General features: G+C 51.7%; 4 protein-coding genes and 1 non-coding gene across 5 annotated transcripts; 3 read left to right on the top strand and 2 right to left on the bottom strand.

Moving 5' to 3' along the window:
* Positions 1-98: 98 nt before the first annotated feature.
* SMAC4_08801 (uncharacterized protein) lies at positions 99-2,832 on the bottom strand. Its single transcript, XM_024655578.2, has 2 exons — positions 980-2,832; positions 99-899 (listed from the first exon to the last, which is right to left on the bottom strand). The coding sequence occupies exons 1-2, from the start codon at positions 2,577-2,579 to the stop codon at positions 871-873; spliced, it is 1,629 nt and encodes a 542-aa protein (XP_024511453.1). The 5' UTR covers positions 2,580-2,832; the 3' UTR covers positions 99-870.
* A 679-nt stretch (positions 2,833-3,511) lies between these two features.
* SMAC4_13809 lies at positions 3,512-3,583 on the top strand. Its single transcript has one exon. It is a non-coding gene; the product is annotated as a tRNA-Glu (tRNA).
* A 1,509-nt stretch (positions 3,584-5,092) lies between these two features.
* SMAC4_08802 (uncharacterized protein) lies at positions 5,093-5,689 on the top strand. The gene has a single exon (XM_003345400.2). It carries the CDS (start codon positions 5,138-5,140, stop codon positions 5,684-5,686), a length of 549 nt encoding a protein of 182 aa, XP_003345448.1. The 5' UTR covers positions 5,093-5,137; the 3' UTR covers positions 5,687-5,689.
* Positions 5,690-6,388: 699 nt separating this feature from the next.
* SMAC4_08803 (uncharacterized protein) lies at positions 6,389-8,648 on the bottom strand. Its single transcript, XM_003345401.3, has 3 exons — positions 7,876-8,648; positions 7,591-7,785; positions 6,389-7,507 (listed from the first exon to the last, which is right to left on the bottom strand). The coding sequence occupies exons 1-3, from the start codon at positions 8,170-8,172 to the stop codon at positions 7,475-7,477; spliced, it is 525 nt and encodes a 174-aa protein (XP_003345449.2). The 5' UTR covers positions 8,173-8,648; the 3' UTR covers positions 6,389-7,474.
* Positions 8,649-9,466: 818 nt separating this feature from the next.
* Positions 9,467-13,048, top strand: SMAC4_08804 (uncharacterized protein). The gene is made up of 2 exons (XM_066090854.1): positions 9,467-11,082; positions 11,168-13,048. The coding sequence occupies exons 1-2, from the start codon at positions 10,321-10,323 to the stop codon at positions 12,539-12,541; spliced, it is 2,136 nt and encodes a 711-aa protein (XP_065947165.1). The 5' UTR covers positions 9,467-10,320; the 3' UTR covers positions 12,542-13,048.
* The last annotated feature ends 1,366 nt before the right edge of the window (positions 13,049-14,414 follow it).

Below are 14,414 nucleotides of genomic sequence, written 5' to 3'. Positions count from 1 at the left end.
ACTTGAGTAAATCTATCGCAAGATTTCAAAGTAGTGCGTAGGTTGTCATCTTGATGAGTGTCCCATCAGCATTGTCATCAAGCAAAACGTAAAGGGGGGCAGCATAACATTATGCTTTGAGACACACGGTGACAATAGCCGCACCCCAACTGAACCATCGCACTCAGGAACACAACAGAATTGAATATCACAGACAAAGATATCTATCAGCACGTCTCAGCGGACTTCTAGTAGAATATTCCCGTTTCATTTGTACAAATTCCCTACATTAAACTACAGTACCCGAATGTCCTAAAATCCATGCATGCATGTCCTTATGAGAGCCTGCGTAAATCGACGCCTATAACGCCAACCCTTCTCTTGAGTATCGTTCATAATCGTGTCATCATATCGTAATCCATCCGTGGCGTGTCTTTCACTGGCCATCGCAACAATTTCCTCGGAAAGCCAGTGTAAAAGAGATAACCTTTCATTATCGAGTTGGCTGATTGATCAAATATTATGCCAGTAGTGTGTAGTGTAGTACAAAACGCCGTGAAACCGTGTCTTGACCCGGTGTAAGTAGCAGTATTCCTGACTGTCCATCCGTCCGTTAATCCCCGAACGCCGCGCTTCTGATGAGAGTAATGCAATGGTATCGTAGGTAAAATGCCAAGATAAAGAAAAAAGAAAAGAAAGAGGGCTTCAAAGAAAACCCAGCAGATGGAACTCGAGCGCATTACCGAACCGGTATGCTGCTCGTGCATGATCAGGACTTTCCAGGGTTTGATCTTTCAATCTCACGCCGTGTCCTGATACCGGCAGTCCAAATGACCTCTTCCATCCCCAGCCCTCTTTCATCGCGATGGCGCAAGAATTATAAAAGTGGGATCAACCCAGACGCCGTCGCTTTGGCACTCCTGTTCGAAAGATCAGAGAATGCCCCCAAATTAAAGTCCGGTTTCGACCTCATGTAAATCACTTCAAGCACAATCCGTACCTTCACCATGCAGCCTCTCGGGTCCGTATGGCCTCCTTTGCCTTTCCGGAATCGCCGGGGTGGCCGCGGTCGCGCTCTGCTGTCCGTCCTCATCCTCCGCCGCCTCGTCAATGCCATGGCCGTCCCTGCCCGTGGGCTCATGATCCGCCATGTTCTTGCGCTTCTTGCTCTCGGGTGCCTCCTCGACCTCGACAGACCGCCGGCAGACAGGGCAAGTGTTATGCACCTTGAGCCAAGGGGTCACGCACTCGCCGTGGAAGAAGTGGTTGCAGGGGAGGAGGGTGGCCTTGTCGCCGAGAGCCATGTCGTCGACGCAGATGACGCACTTGGTCTTGTTGTCCTGGCAGCCCTGGAGCATCTGCTCGTCAATGTCCCTCACTCTGAGCTTCTCAATAGCGGCTTGGGAGGCTGGAGGAGCGCCGCCTGGGTTCTGGGCGGCGTGCTGCTCGCGGAGCTGGGTGATGATGCGGTCAAATGCCTCTTGCGAGTAAACGCCGTCGTTAACGAAGTTAAGGTTGCCGAGGACGAGAGGACTGAAGGGGTTGAAGATGGCGGAGAGCAAGGCGTTCATGAGACCAGCTGGTACGGGACCAGAGCCGAAAGAGGGTGTTTGGCCTTGAGTTGCTGGCTGGGGACCTTGCTGGGGCTGTTGCTGCTCGGAGGCCTGTGGCTGTTCGCCATTGGATTGTTGCTGTTGCTGCGCAGCGCCTTCGGGTTGGGTGGTATTGGTCGTAGACGCAGGTGCCGGAGCAGTGTGGGCATGAGGAGGCCGAGGAGTAAAGAAGTGCAATCCAAAGAAGGTGACGGGGGACGGACCGGAAGCGGTAGAGGTGTTAGGAGCAGAGCCATTGTTAGCTGTGCTAGAAGGATTGGATTGCTGGTTATTGGGCTGCTCATTCGACTGTTCGGTAGATTGCGCCTGGCCATTTGGTTGCGAACCAGCTGGTTGCTGTTGAGATTGTGGGGCAACAGGCTCGGAAATGACGGTAGTGAAGAAGGTTACAGGAGGGAAGATGAAGCGGATATCAAAGTGCTGAGTGTTGGTAGGACGAGATCCAGATCGGGGGGCTTCGTTGTTGTTGTTGTTGGACGAATTGCTGCTCTGTTCATGGGTGCCTCGGGCATTGGTCTCATCTGAAGTCTGAGTGGTTCCATTGGTAGTTGGCGTGCCGTTGGATTCGGTCTGTGGTCTCGCATCATGATGCTCGTTGTTCTCGTTGGCACTTAGGGTCTCGGTGTTGGAGTTGGCGGTCTCTGTGGGTTGTTGAGACTCGGTCTCGGTAGCGGCAGAACGGTCAGGCTGGGGCTCCTCCTCTTCAGGCGCGTCCTCTACGGTGACAGGCATAGGCCGGCGGTGGAAATGGCGTGGGTGATTCTCAGGCGAGATCTGGCGATCCTGTGTTAGTGTTGTCGTCCTGGTGTCCATGGAAGTTGTTGGCGGGGTCTGGTTGCTGACAATTTCCGTGGTTTCGCCGTTGCATGCAGGGCACTCGAGGGATTCGCCCTGGCGCTGCCACTCGTGATGGCAGGCGTGGCAGTACATCTGGTCTGGTGATGGAGTTGTGGAAGTAGACTCGTTGTTGTGTGTCGAGTCAGCCATGTTGATGATAAACTGGCTTGGCAACTGGAATATTCAGCTCCCGTATCCCGGAGGATATATCGAGTCAAAGGAGTCAACAGTAGGACTCGGTGATGTGATTGGTTCAAAGGGAGTATAAGTGACAAAAGATTCAGGGACCAGACGGGTTATTTTGTCTGGGGATATTAAAGCGGGATGTGGAATTATGAGGTGTAGGGTGGAGTAGAAGATTAAGATGTTGAGAAAAAAGGGCAAGAATCAGATATCGAAGTCGAGATTGTGGATTTATAAAAAGGCAATACCGCTATTTCACCAGCGAAAGTGGTTTGATAACGAAGTGGAAGCCGCTCTCGTGGCCCTTTCCGTGCGCTGCGTGGTTCGGTTCCAGATTGACGTTGCGTGACGCGATTCGGGGAAAGTGCTGGCACAGGCCCGTCACCGACAAGAATGGCCGACGACAGCACGGTTCCAGGGCCAGTTGTTGCCGTCAGCTCTCTTCTAGAAACTGCGATTGTCGGCCGCCCCTTTCTACGAGGTGCTATGGAGGTTGCTCTTAGCCAATCACGTCGCACCACCAGCCACAAATTGCGGCGTCTATGAATGAAATCTTGTGGCTGGTGCTGAATAATTGGCGCTTTCGGAGCCCCTCGGCAAGCGGTCCAACACGGGACGGCAGGGATCTTCGCAGGGAATTGTCCCAATTCATTAAGCCGCACCTGCAAGTCAGCGGACGTATTTCGTCATAGGACTTTCGGGGCCAATTGGTGGGTGTTGGTTCCCTTTGATTGATGTGGTCATCCCAAAGCATTTCTTTGACAGCAAACATCACGAGGTGCGATGAAGAAGAAAGAACTTCGACCAATGGAGTTAACTGGTGGTGCAGAGCAAAGCGCGTAAGAGTTGTGCCCGCGGCGACTCTTAAGCCCTTCACTTACTTCATTTAAATATCGAAGTCCGGTATAGTGTAACGGTTAACATATCGCGTTTTCACCGCGAAGCTCGGGGTTCGATTCCCCGTACCGGAGTTTCTTTTTTGGCTTTTTGCATTTTGTTTTCTTCCTCTCGCAGGTTTAATTCAATCCGAATGATTCCTTTTTATTGTTTTGCAGAAACGACTTTTGAAACACTCGCGATGAGGGACCAGCACCACACCCTCACCAATGCTGAAGAGGTACCGAGATCGATGCGCGAGATATCAGAAGTGATGCGGGCAGCTTCTCACATTGCGTTATGCCGGACCGGGACGCATCCATTTGCATTTTTGCTCCCGCTGCACACCACAGCTGCGTCTTCCCGCGTACAGTCCAATACTCGCTTGTGGTTAACTCAAGACATCTCGTCAACCTTCCTAGGTGTCTATATATCTAACTGATTAGTTTCATGTCGTCAGAAACCTGCTATCTTGCCCTGCGTATGCCATTTTGGATTTTTTTAATTGCCTTTACAACTCGTACTTGGCTAGTACATTTTGTCCTTGTGACGTTTGGGACGATTTAGGACGATTTGAGACAGTTTGGGATAGATCTTGTCCAGTATGCTAGGAGTATCGAGCTAACAAACAAACCGGCAATAGATTCTATTCAGCTCCACTACGCGTTGGTGCTGATAAGACACTGCGAGGATTACTTGTGTAGGACGAGAATGTCTACTCAATTAATCACAAATTATCGCAGACACCGAGTTCAGGCAAACTGTATTCGATGAAACCTAACTTGCTGGAGGTACCCAGTATCCCATTGCACTTCCCGTCATAAGGGGATTGTTGCTTCTGGTCGCAGCGAGCATGCCCGACTCTTCTACTCACTCTCCTGCCCATGGGCTCATGACATGGAACTCTAGTAGCATTCGTGATAGCTTCTTCCACAACAGTGGTGACAGTCTCGTCCGTCGAGATCGCTAATCAGTATACCTTGCGTTCTGATAACCATCGTCCATCGGCTTCTCTCCTCCCAATGACATTCTACCAATACCGCCCACTCGAAAGCGAAACACACATTTGAATTCTCTACCTCGCCCCGTTAGCCACTGGCGACAAGGAACAACTCTCGGGATCACTTGTTCATGTTAATCTGAAAGATGAGCCGATATACGATGCACTCTCCTATGATCTGAGCACTGAGATAATACGGGAGTGTTATACGCACATTGAGGGTTGTGTTCGAACAGGGTGCCTTTGACAGGCAGAATAGGTAGCCCAGGTACTTATAAGTCTAACAGCGCGATATGCGCTAAAGCCATATGCGTTTATCACTTATTTGTTTATCGATAGCGTTTATGGGTAATTGTGGACCCTATAGGTATATTCTTATCGGGCCGCCTCAGCGCTGATAAGAAATTGATAGCGATATCTTTTTGGCCAAGCTTATCACATAATGACGTCACCGGTTACCTAATCGCTTATTGTGGTTCGTGCACTCGCGCTCTCCTCTTCCTTCCTCTTACAACTCACTTTTGAACATTTCGAGTCTGCGTTTTTTGCTTCACAGCTTCCAAACAACTGTACCACAAACTTGCTTGCGCTTGCGCTTTTTGAACCGAACCATAATCTGACTTCCACTTTCTCGAGTAAACATTTAAAAATGTGCTCAATCACTACCGCGTCTGTCATTGCCATCTTGAAGCGCATCAACACCATCTACTGCGATTGTTGGTCCTTTTGCTTCTGCCAGTCTGTCAAAACCTCTCCGGCCTCTCTTCCTCTTGTTGCTCCTGACCACGATGACAATGATCATGTCAATCGCCATGTCGAGATTCTCGATCCTGCCCATGATCTTGATGATTTCCTCGCTGTCGATGATGCCTCCAAGACGATGCGCGACGTCAAGATCTCTGCTACTGTGCATGACAAGAATGCTTTGCCTACCTCCGCTGCTGCGCTCCAGACTACGCGCGACGTGAAGATCTCCGGCCCTGTCTGTGACGATGATTTTCCTTTTGCCGATGCTGCCTGCAAGGCTACGCGCGACGTCAAGATCTCTGGTCCTGTTCATGACCAAGATGATTTGCCTACTCCGGATACCGTACCCAAGATTAGTCGCGATGTGGTTTCCAATTTGGAGCCTATTGAAGAGAGTCTCTACGAAGTGTACTACGAGCAACGCAAAAATTGGATGGCTTCGGGGTATTAGCAAAACCTTGAGCTACCAGCGATTGATTGGCTCCCGCCTCCACTGCCCATTTTTGAATTCGACGAGCATGACCTTGAAGTGTTTGAAACCGAGGACGAGACTATCGCTACGGCGATTAAGATACAACACATGCACACTTGACCTTTGAGCCACTAACCGCCGAATCGGTCTTCACACAAACCCTTGATCATATGCCTACCGGAGAGACACGCCTTAATCAGGTCCGAGAGCAACGTAACGACTGGCTAGTTTCAAGCATTTAGGAAAATCTTGATCTGCCACCCCAACAGTGGATGCCTCCTCCTCTGCCCGCCTTTGACTTTGGCAAGGCGCAGCTTGAATCCTTTGACGACACAGAGGAAGACACTATCACAATCGCCATATCCATCGCCACGGATGAACACCTAACGTTCATGCCTCAAACCAGTAGTTCCGTGTTTACCCGTGCCCTGGAACCACTGGATACCACAGACTCCTCCTACCTTGACACATACCATGTAGAGTGGCAACATTGGCGGTCTTCGGGGACCTGGCAAACCTAGAGCTAGCCCCCCAACAGTGGCTCCCACCACCACTGGCCCTTTGGAACTTTGACGAGGGACATCTCGAATCATTTGACGAGACAGAAGAAGACGCGATCGCACCGGCAATCCAAATCGCCACAAATGAACACTTGACATTCATGCCGCAGACCACTGGTTCTGTGTTCAGCAACACCCTCGAGCCACTCGACTTGGACGCCACAGACTCCTTTCTTCACACCTAGAGGCACCAAGCAGAGTGAAAGCACCGAGTTGGTCCCAAAGCTCACAACTTGTAAATGGGCGAGGGAGCTGGCGGAGATGGAGGAGCTGCCTCGGGCTGCTGTGTTTGAACGTTCATGGCGGTCAGGGTGGTAGCGGTGAGATGTTGGAGCAGTCAGGATATGAGTAGGGAGAGTTGAGATTGGCGTTGATGCAGCTATGGAATGGAGTAAGGGACAGGGGAGTCTAGAGGGGAATTCGATCGAGCGGATGTTGGTCGAAGGAAAGTCGGTCGTAGGGGATGTCATTCGGAAACAGGTCATTTGGGTGAGAGGTCGTTCGAAGAAGAGGTAGTTCGGAGCAGAAATCGTTCGGGACAGAGGTCGTTCGAGGAGAACTATATCGGAGAATGAGTATATCGGAGAGGATGTACGTCGAGGAGGTGTATGTCGAAGGAGTTCGTCACAGGAAGTCTGTTGAAGAGAACGTTAGCTTGGTGTTTGGAAAGAAATGCAGAGGGGCACGGGAGTGATTTGTTGTTCATCGGAGTTAGGAGCTTGGACAGGTTAAGAATCTGGAAATATTGATGGTGTGTTAGCATCAGAGTTTACTATTCCGGTGACAACAAGTATCTGGCGAAATGAAGAGGTAGGTACCTTGGAGGTGAACTATGTATGAGAACTCGAGTGAAAGCCCATCCGGATCAAGTAGGTACCAGTTCATGGATGAAGTTAAGGCCATCACTAAAAGAGTAAGGTATGCGATATCCCAAAAGCAATAATAGCCCACCTTTCATTCTTCTCATGTTTGGTTTCTAATCGGAAAGAGCGAAATGCAGAAGGTGCGTAGGAGTATTCTTAAACAAGTAAGGCAGTGCACCTTAACGCCACAAGTCGAAGATCGCACCTGCCTAGGTCAACGAATCTAACTTTGATCACCTCCTGTCGACCCCTTTGAATTCTCCATACTAGTATAGTACATCACGGGCGGAATCACTTGCACTTTACACTAACTGTCTCCCCCCTTTCCCACACCTCACGTCGCCTCAGAAACTAGGATACTTCTCGCCCTGATCCCACTACACCAACAAAGCAACAATATTAGCACATATCGAGTCACGTCACGGGTCCTGCTATTAACACCTGAAACAACCAGACTTACATGCTCAACAATACAGCCTCCCTCCATGCGATACCGATCAACAATCTCGCCAAAGTAATTGGTGCGGTAATTCAGCCACCCAAACTCGCCTTTGAACGTCCTTCTCAACGGCGTAATCTGGACCGAGCCCCAGTATGGACCAAGAGCGTCGAGAGCAGCGTTGGGTCCGTTGGCGCTGGCGAATGGGTTGTGGTTCTGTTTTTCGTCAACCAAACGACATTGTCAGCACAGACGAAGCGAAACACCAGTACTGGAGGAAAGCAGGGCAATAAAAGAAGGGCGTACAATGTAAGTCGCATCAATGTATTCAAACGCTTCAGACAAGTTCTTGGTCTCCAGAAAGGCGTGGGCGAATTTCTCGAAGCGTTCGGCGGATTCCTGCTCGGTGGGAGGGGGGTTGAGTTGAGGCTGGCAGGGCGCTGGGGTTACGACTGCTCTTGGTTCGAGGACTCTGCTTGGGATTACATTGTTGGAAGAGGCAGTGGGAGCGGCGAGGGCACCGAGAGGCGCAAGAAGAAGGAACGAGATGGAGGTGATGCCACGCATTTTTACTTCCAACTCAATTATCTGAGTCTCTGTCATGGTGGGTTGAAGTCAGGAGAAAATGATGAAGCAGTGAGGCTCAACTTATAGATCACTGAATGCGATCTATTCCGGCCCCGGGAATGACTTCAATTTGATGTCGGTTACCTCTACCCCTTTTTTCACCCAACCCACGGACGCCATAGTTACCGGTGATATAGCATGGACATGAGCATTGGCGAATCATGTTGGCGAGGAAAATAGCCGAATGGGCGGGACATGTCTTTTTGATGGAAAGGTCGTGTCTCGTTTACGACGTTTTGGGGGAACGTTGTGTTGCTGTGATGAAACCGAGCACCGGTTCGGCTAATCTGGCGAGAATCTGGGGGTGGCGTTGACCCCGTTCGCGATGGACACGATGGATTGTGTTCGAATGCCATGCACTGAGACTCTTCACATGTCTGAACTGCACCCGAAGCCTGGGATGGTCATTTCAACTTGATCAACTCTTCAAGTTTGGACACGCAAGAGCTGAGATTGAAGACAGGAATGGTTTTGCCTTGAGGTGACACAAGATGCAAGGACACTGCAACTGATTGATTTCTCAATTAAGGCATGTCTACTTTCTAGATTGGATCACTGTCAGTCACACAAGGAAGTTGAACCGCCGGTCTCGGCAGTGGTGATGATGCCATATGTAGTAGTAACCGTAGTCGGACAAGAGGCCGTGAGCTGAAGGGGTCACCACTGGGCCTTACAAGTGCGGCCACTGGGGGGGTTTCGGTTGGTGCCGCCCGGAGATGGGATGGGTGAGACAAGGACCCAGACATTTGTCCGGTTATCTCTCCTTTGTGTCTTGGCTTGGTGGTGTTCAACGTTCAAGGTATCCTCATGATTTGGTGGTGTCATGGAGATGAGCTAATACAGGAAGGCTTTGGGGGATGACCCGAACCCTGGAAGTTCCTGAGGTGCGCTCTCACATGGTGGGGTAGCCCTCCCGCGCGCCCTCTCTAGCCTCCAAAATACTACACAGTAGCGCGGGATGGATTGGCGAAGATTGGGGGTGTCGAGGGTGGTGAGGGGGCACAAGCAGCCGCTCTTTCTGAATTAGTTGGATTGAGGCCGGACGCTGACTGCATTCGCTCATGCATTTGGCAAGATGCTTAGTACCGGTGCAGGAAGGTGCAGATGGCGTGTGTATCGCCGCGCAGGCAGGCAGGATACGGTACCACCCTCCTGCCATTCTGCCATCGTGCCATCCATGCCCCGTTCAAATGTTCCCCCCAATGTGGCATTTCTCCGAGTCCAGAATCTGGCACGGAATATGTAAACCCATCACCCGTCAACAGCAGGAGGGATCAGATCGATCTGTCTAATGACAGGTTTGTTGTTTGATAAGCATGTCTTGATACACAGCAGATACCCGTGTCTGGAAACAACGGCCAACAAAAGAGCGCGGCTACAGCGACCAGGGCCCCATTACTAACACGACCACTACGGGGCCGCTAACGGGGGTCGCTGCTGGGTACGTACCCCCTAGGCCCCTCCTAGTCCCACCCAAAGAAGGAAAGCGGCACAGCTAAGACTCCGACCACACGCCGTCGACCGACATCCAAATTTATCACTTATCTTTCCATTTCGCTAACTCTGCCTCTTCCTCCAGAACCTAAAAGATCTCCCATCTTCACATCCTGACAGCAATCTACCATCTTCGCGAATCTTGCAAACATTTTCCCCTTTCTTCGCCGTGACAAGGTCCTGGGAGATAAAAAGGAGGCCCACCATTGCCGTCCCATCGTTGTTCCCACCTTATTCTCCCGTCTACGAGTCCATCGACCTTCGAGAACCCCGATAATACCCCTCGTTTTCCTCGACAACCTTGCTTGCTTACCGTTGCGACTCCCTGATCGGCTCATCGAAAACCACTTGTACCACCCGTCGTACCACCAGCGCCGCGAGACAGACCGAACGTCAAGTCCCAGTCGTGTGTGACTGACTGAACCTGTACGACCGACCGCGCCTCCGCGCTTACCCCGAGACTTGCGAACGTGCGCTCTACATCAGAATCGATTCATACTCGAGGTGCCCCTCACCTGCTACCCTAGCTCCTCCCTGGTCGCGCCAACTACAAATCTCCTCGAGCTTCCTTTAGCGCCGCTTCTACAACAGTTTCCTCAGAAACATCCCGACAAAATCAATCGCACCGCGATGGCCTCCGTTTCCACCACGGGGCCTCATGGCCAGACAAATCCGATTCATAATGACCTAGGAAGGGAAGACCAGACGCTGCTCCTGTTCGCCCACCTGATGGAGGGCGGCAAGGAAGACGAGGAGACGGTCGAAAGTCTGGGCAAGTTGACCAAGCTGCTCAACGACGATGCCGAGGCCACCAAGAAGGGAGAGAAGTCCATTACCACCGTCATAGATAGCGACTGCGTCGATACCATATTGTGTTATCTGGATATGAGACAGTTCGATATTGTTCGCGGTCATGCTGCGCTCTGCACTTCTGCTTATCTCAAGGCCGCCGGCGACGACGGCAGCAAGAAGCTCTCCGCCTTCTTCCTCGACCGAGTCCAACGAGGCACCTACGACGACTATATTGTGGCGTTTTGCGTGGCAGCTACCATCTTCCCCATCGTCCCCGATCTGACGTCCGAGCTGTTCCTCAGCGAGGGTTTCCTCCCCAGTCTAGGCCCGCTTATGAGGCGCAAGTGGAAGAGCCGCAAAGTCGAGACGGCCTGCCTCGAAATGCTCAACGCTGCCTGCATGCACTCTCACTGCCGTGAAGCTGTCCAGAAGTACTGCATCGACTGGCTAGAGGAGATTGTGGACCAGGATACGGAGCAGGTTATCGAGTCCATGTATACCACCAATCCCGACATCGCCGTCCAGGAGGGCTCCGTTTCCATGAGGAGGCACTCCATCCATGTCCAGAACCTGGCCGCCGTGGTCTTGACCAAGCTCAGGGTGAGCCTCCAACTGCCTCCTTCACCCACCTCCGAGGTTGGGGCTCCCTCTCTCTGATGACCCTGCGGCTGACATCAGCTTCAAGGCAGTTCAACCCGACCAGGCACCCGCAAACTTGTCCGACCCATCCCAGCCCCGGATACAGCCGGCGACAACCAGCGTAGAAGATCTTTCCAAGAAGTTTACCCTGATGCTCATCAAGGACCCCGAACATTCCAGCCAAGCCTCGGTCGAAGGACTCGCCTATGCATCGATCCGCTCCAAGGTTAAGGAGGAACTAGCTGGTGATCCTGAATTCCTCAAATCTCTTGTAAAAACACTCGACTCGGCGCCTCCAAGGTCCCCTCTCATGTACGGCGCTCTCAGCATTTTCGTTAACCTTACACAATATCGTCCAGCCCTTACAGAAGAACAGAAGCGCATAAGTCAGCTCAAGGCCTATGCGGATGCGGCGGGAAAGCTCCAGCCCGACCCATTGAACGACAACGAACATGTTAGCGCACGCTGCAAACGTGTCTTCGAAGCCGGTGTTACCCCCGTTCTCGTGACGATCAGCAAAACCAGCTCCGTAGCATCTCTCACCCTCATCATTTCGATTCTCAACTCGCTCTCCATGACACCCTCTATGCGGGGACCGCTCGCTCAACAAGGCGCCGTCCGTCTGCTGATCGGTGCCTGGACCAACCTGCCCGAAAACGACCCGAAGAACATGACAGTCCGACGAACCGCCGCACAAGCTCTCGCCCGCATCCTCATCTCTACGAACCCCATGCTCGTGTTCGGCGGCTCCCGCGCCACCCCCATGAGCACCGCCATCCGACCCCTCGTCCACATCCTTCTTCCCGACCAAACCGCCGATACACGCGATCTCCTCCCGACGTTCGAGTCCCTCATGGCGCTTACCAATCTCGCTGCCGTTGACGACGACACCCGGCGCACAATTGTCCGTGTAGCCTGGAAGGACATCGAGGAGCTTCTTCTGTATAACAACCCTCGCATTACCACTGCAGCCGTCGAGCTTGTTTGCAACATCGTCCAATCCCCCGAAGAGGCCGAGTCTCTCTTTGCCGACACAAGCAAGCCGCAGGCGCAGACCAGGCTGAAGATCCTTGTAGCTCTAGCCGACGCCGAAGACGCCGCTACGCGTAGTGCCGCCGGTGGTGCCTTGGCTGCCTTGACCGGATACGAAAGTGTGGTGAAGGCTATTGCGGAGCGCGAGCGGGGACCGGAGATTATCCTTGGGCTGTGCGAGGACGACAACGAAGATTTGAGGCACCGCGGTGTGTTCGTCCTGTTGAACATGGTGGCATGCGAGGGCCAAACAGGCAAGCTGGCCAGGGAGAAGTTTATGAGCAAGAGGGCGGTGGAGATCATGAGGGAGGTGGTTACTAGGTCGAAGAGAAGGGAGATTGTGGAGTTGGCTGTGCAATGCCTAAAGCTGCTGTTGGGGAAGGAGTGACCTTTCATCTGGAGGTACGGAGATGCCTTGTTCATTGATTTTGTCCTTTTATTTCAATTGTTTGAGTTTGTTGTTGTACAAAAAACAGTGGTGCGGTTTACTTACGGGGTTGGAGCATGGGCGGACAAGGGGCAAACAGGCAACAGGCATCGTTACCATTGTTAACATGGTTAACACCTCATCATTCATATCACATTTTTGGAGTTGGAGTTTCATTTGGTAAGGGTGGCGAACCAGACAACAGGCGGCAGATTGAAGAGTAGCAGACATGGCACTACTGTTGTTATTAGTTACACACCCATTGTACCTAACATGAATATCATGATCATATTGCATTTTGAACAAATTGCGGCTGTGCATTTCCAGATACGCTGTACGCCATGGTGGCGTCTTCCGCTTTCTACCGTTGGCGTCCCTATCGTTTCCGAGCCCTCGTGCATTCTCGCTTCAAATCTGTGGACGCCATAGACATGGAAAGTATTGATACCGTTGAGCAGGTTCTTACCAAAAAGAAAGGAAGGAAAAAAAGAATGTCAAGGAGAGGGAGGAGGTGAAGGGGATAGAAAAAGAAAAAAGAAAAGTAAACATACAACACCAGGGATTCGCTGGTCGTCACCGACCCAACTACTAGTCTGGCCCTCACTGGCTTATCTATGGGAGAGCGGACGGGATCCCGAGTTTTCCAGTGGGTATGGTCGTATGTATTTATTCGGCTCTGTTCTGTACCTTATCAAGCCACCTTGCCGGCCTCCTTCTTTTAGGTTATCGAGCGAGACGTCGCAAGCACAAACCAAACGCCTCAAACCTGTAGTCAGATGCGTCACACATTCGGAAGCATCGAGAACAGCCTCCCGCCAGCCCGCAAGCCACCAGCAATAGGTAGCTCCAGCACGCCCTGGTATTCCCGTCTTGCCCGCATTCATACATCGTTTTTATGCGTTTTGATTGGCGTTCAAGATATTTCCCGGATCAAAGATTGCACGCTGGACTGCGAATGACGTGTTGCAAACTTACATGTATTCTTAGGCATTTCACAATTTGCAACGGGCTCTCCTGCCTGCCCAAGCGGATTCACACCTTATTCGACTTTCCATGCTCGGTTTTTCCTTCCTACGTCCACTATGGTTGCGAACAACAGTGTAATGCCTTGACTGTCTAATGATATTCTGGAGGCATCGCCACCAGGTGATTGCCATCGCTGTTCTTGCTTCGATGTTTCGCGTGTCGTCTTTCCGTCCGTATTCTTCATCAACTGCCCCTTATGCCTGTTCACTCATATGCAGCACTTGCTTCCGTCTCCTCCATCTCGCCCGCCTCTCCACCCACCTCTGTCGGAACCAACGGGGCGCATGATGTGACAAGGGCAGAGTTTTGGGCTTGGAACAAAGAGTTCAATTCAGCTGATAAACTACTTTGGTCTCGAAGGCCTTGTTGATCCTTTCAACCTCCCTCCATGAGAAGGTCGGGCCTTAAGGCCTTCTAATACCAAAGAAGGTTGGTACGTACCGAGCCCTGTGTGCCAGGCATCGGCGCGAGTCTATCTAGTTCATCTGCCTACAAGTAGATCTTCTGAATGCCAGCCTTCGTCCAGTTGCCCGTCGGTAATTCCGGTCGGTGGTTTAATTGATGAAAGTCGCCGGCGAATGTCCGTGTGGCATTCTGTCGGTAATTCCGGTCGGCAGTTTGACTGATGAATGTCACCGGCGAATGTCCGTGTGACACTGACCGAGGCAAGGCTGGCATTGTATGGCGAGGTTGGGTTGATGTCAAGCATTGAGGCTCTATTGAACTTCAAACCCAGGAGTGTGGGCAATGTCCGTGTGACACAGCCATATTTTGAGCGAGAAGGCCCAGTGATTCTCGGTAATCAGGC

The sequence above is a fragment of the Sordaria macrospora genome, chromosome 5 (assembly GCF_033870435.1).
Source record: "Sordaria macrospora chromosome 5, complete sequence".
Taxonomy (NCBI): domain Eukaryota; kingdom Fungi; phylum Ascomycota; class Sordariomycetes; order Sordariales; family Sordariaceae; genus Sordaria; species Sordaria macrospora.
This window is presented reverse-complemented; position numbering and strand designations above follow the sequence as displayed.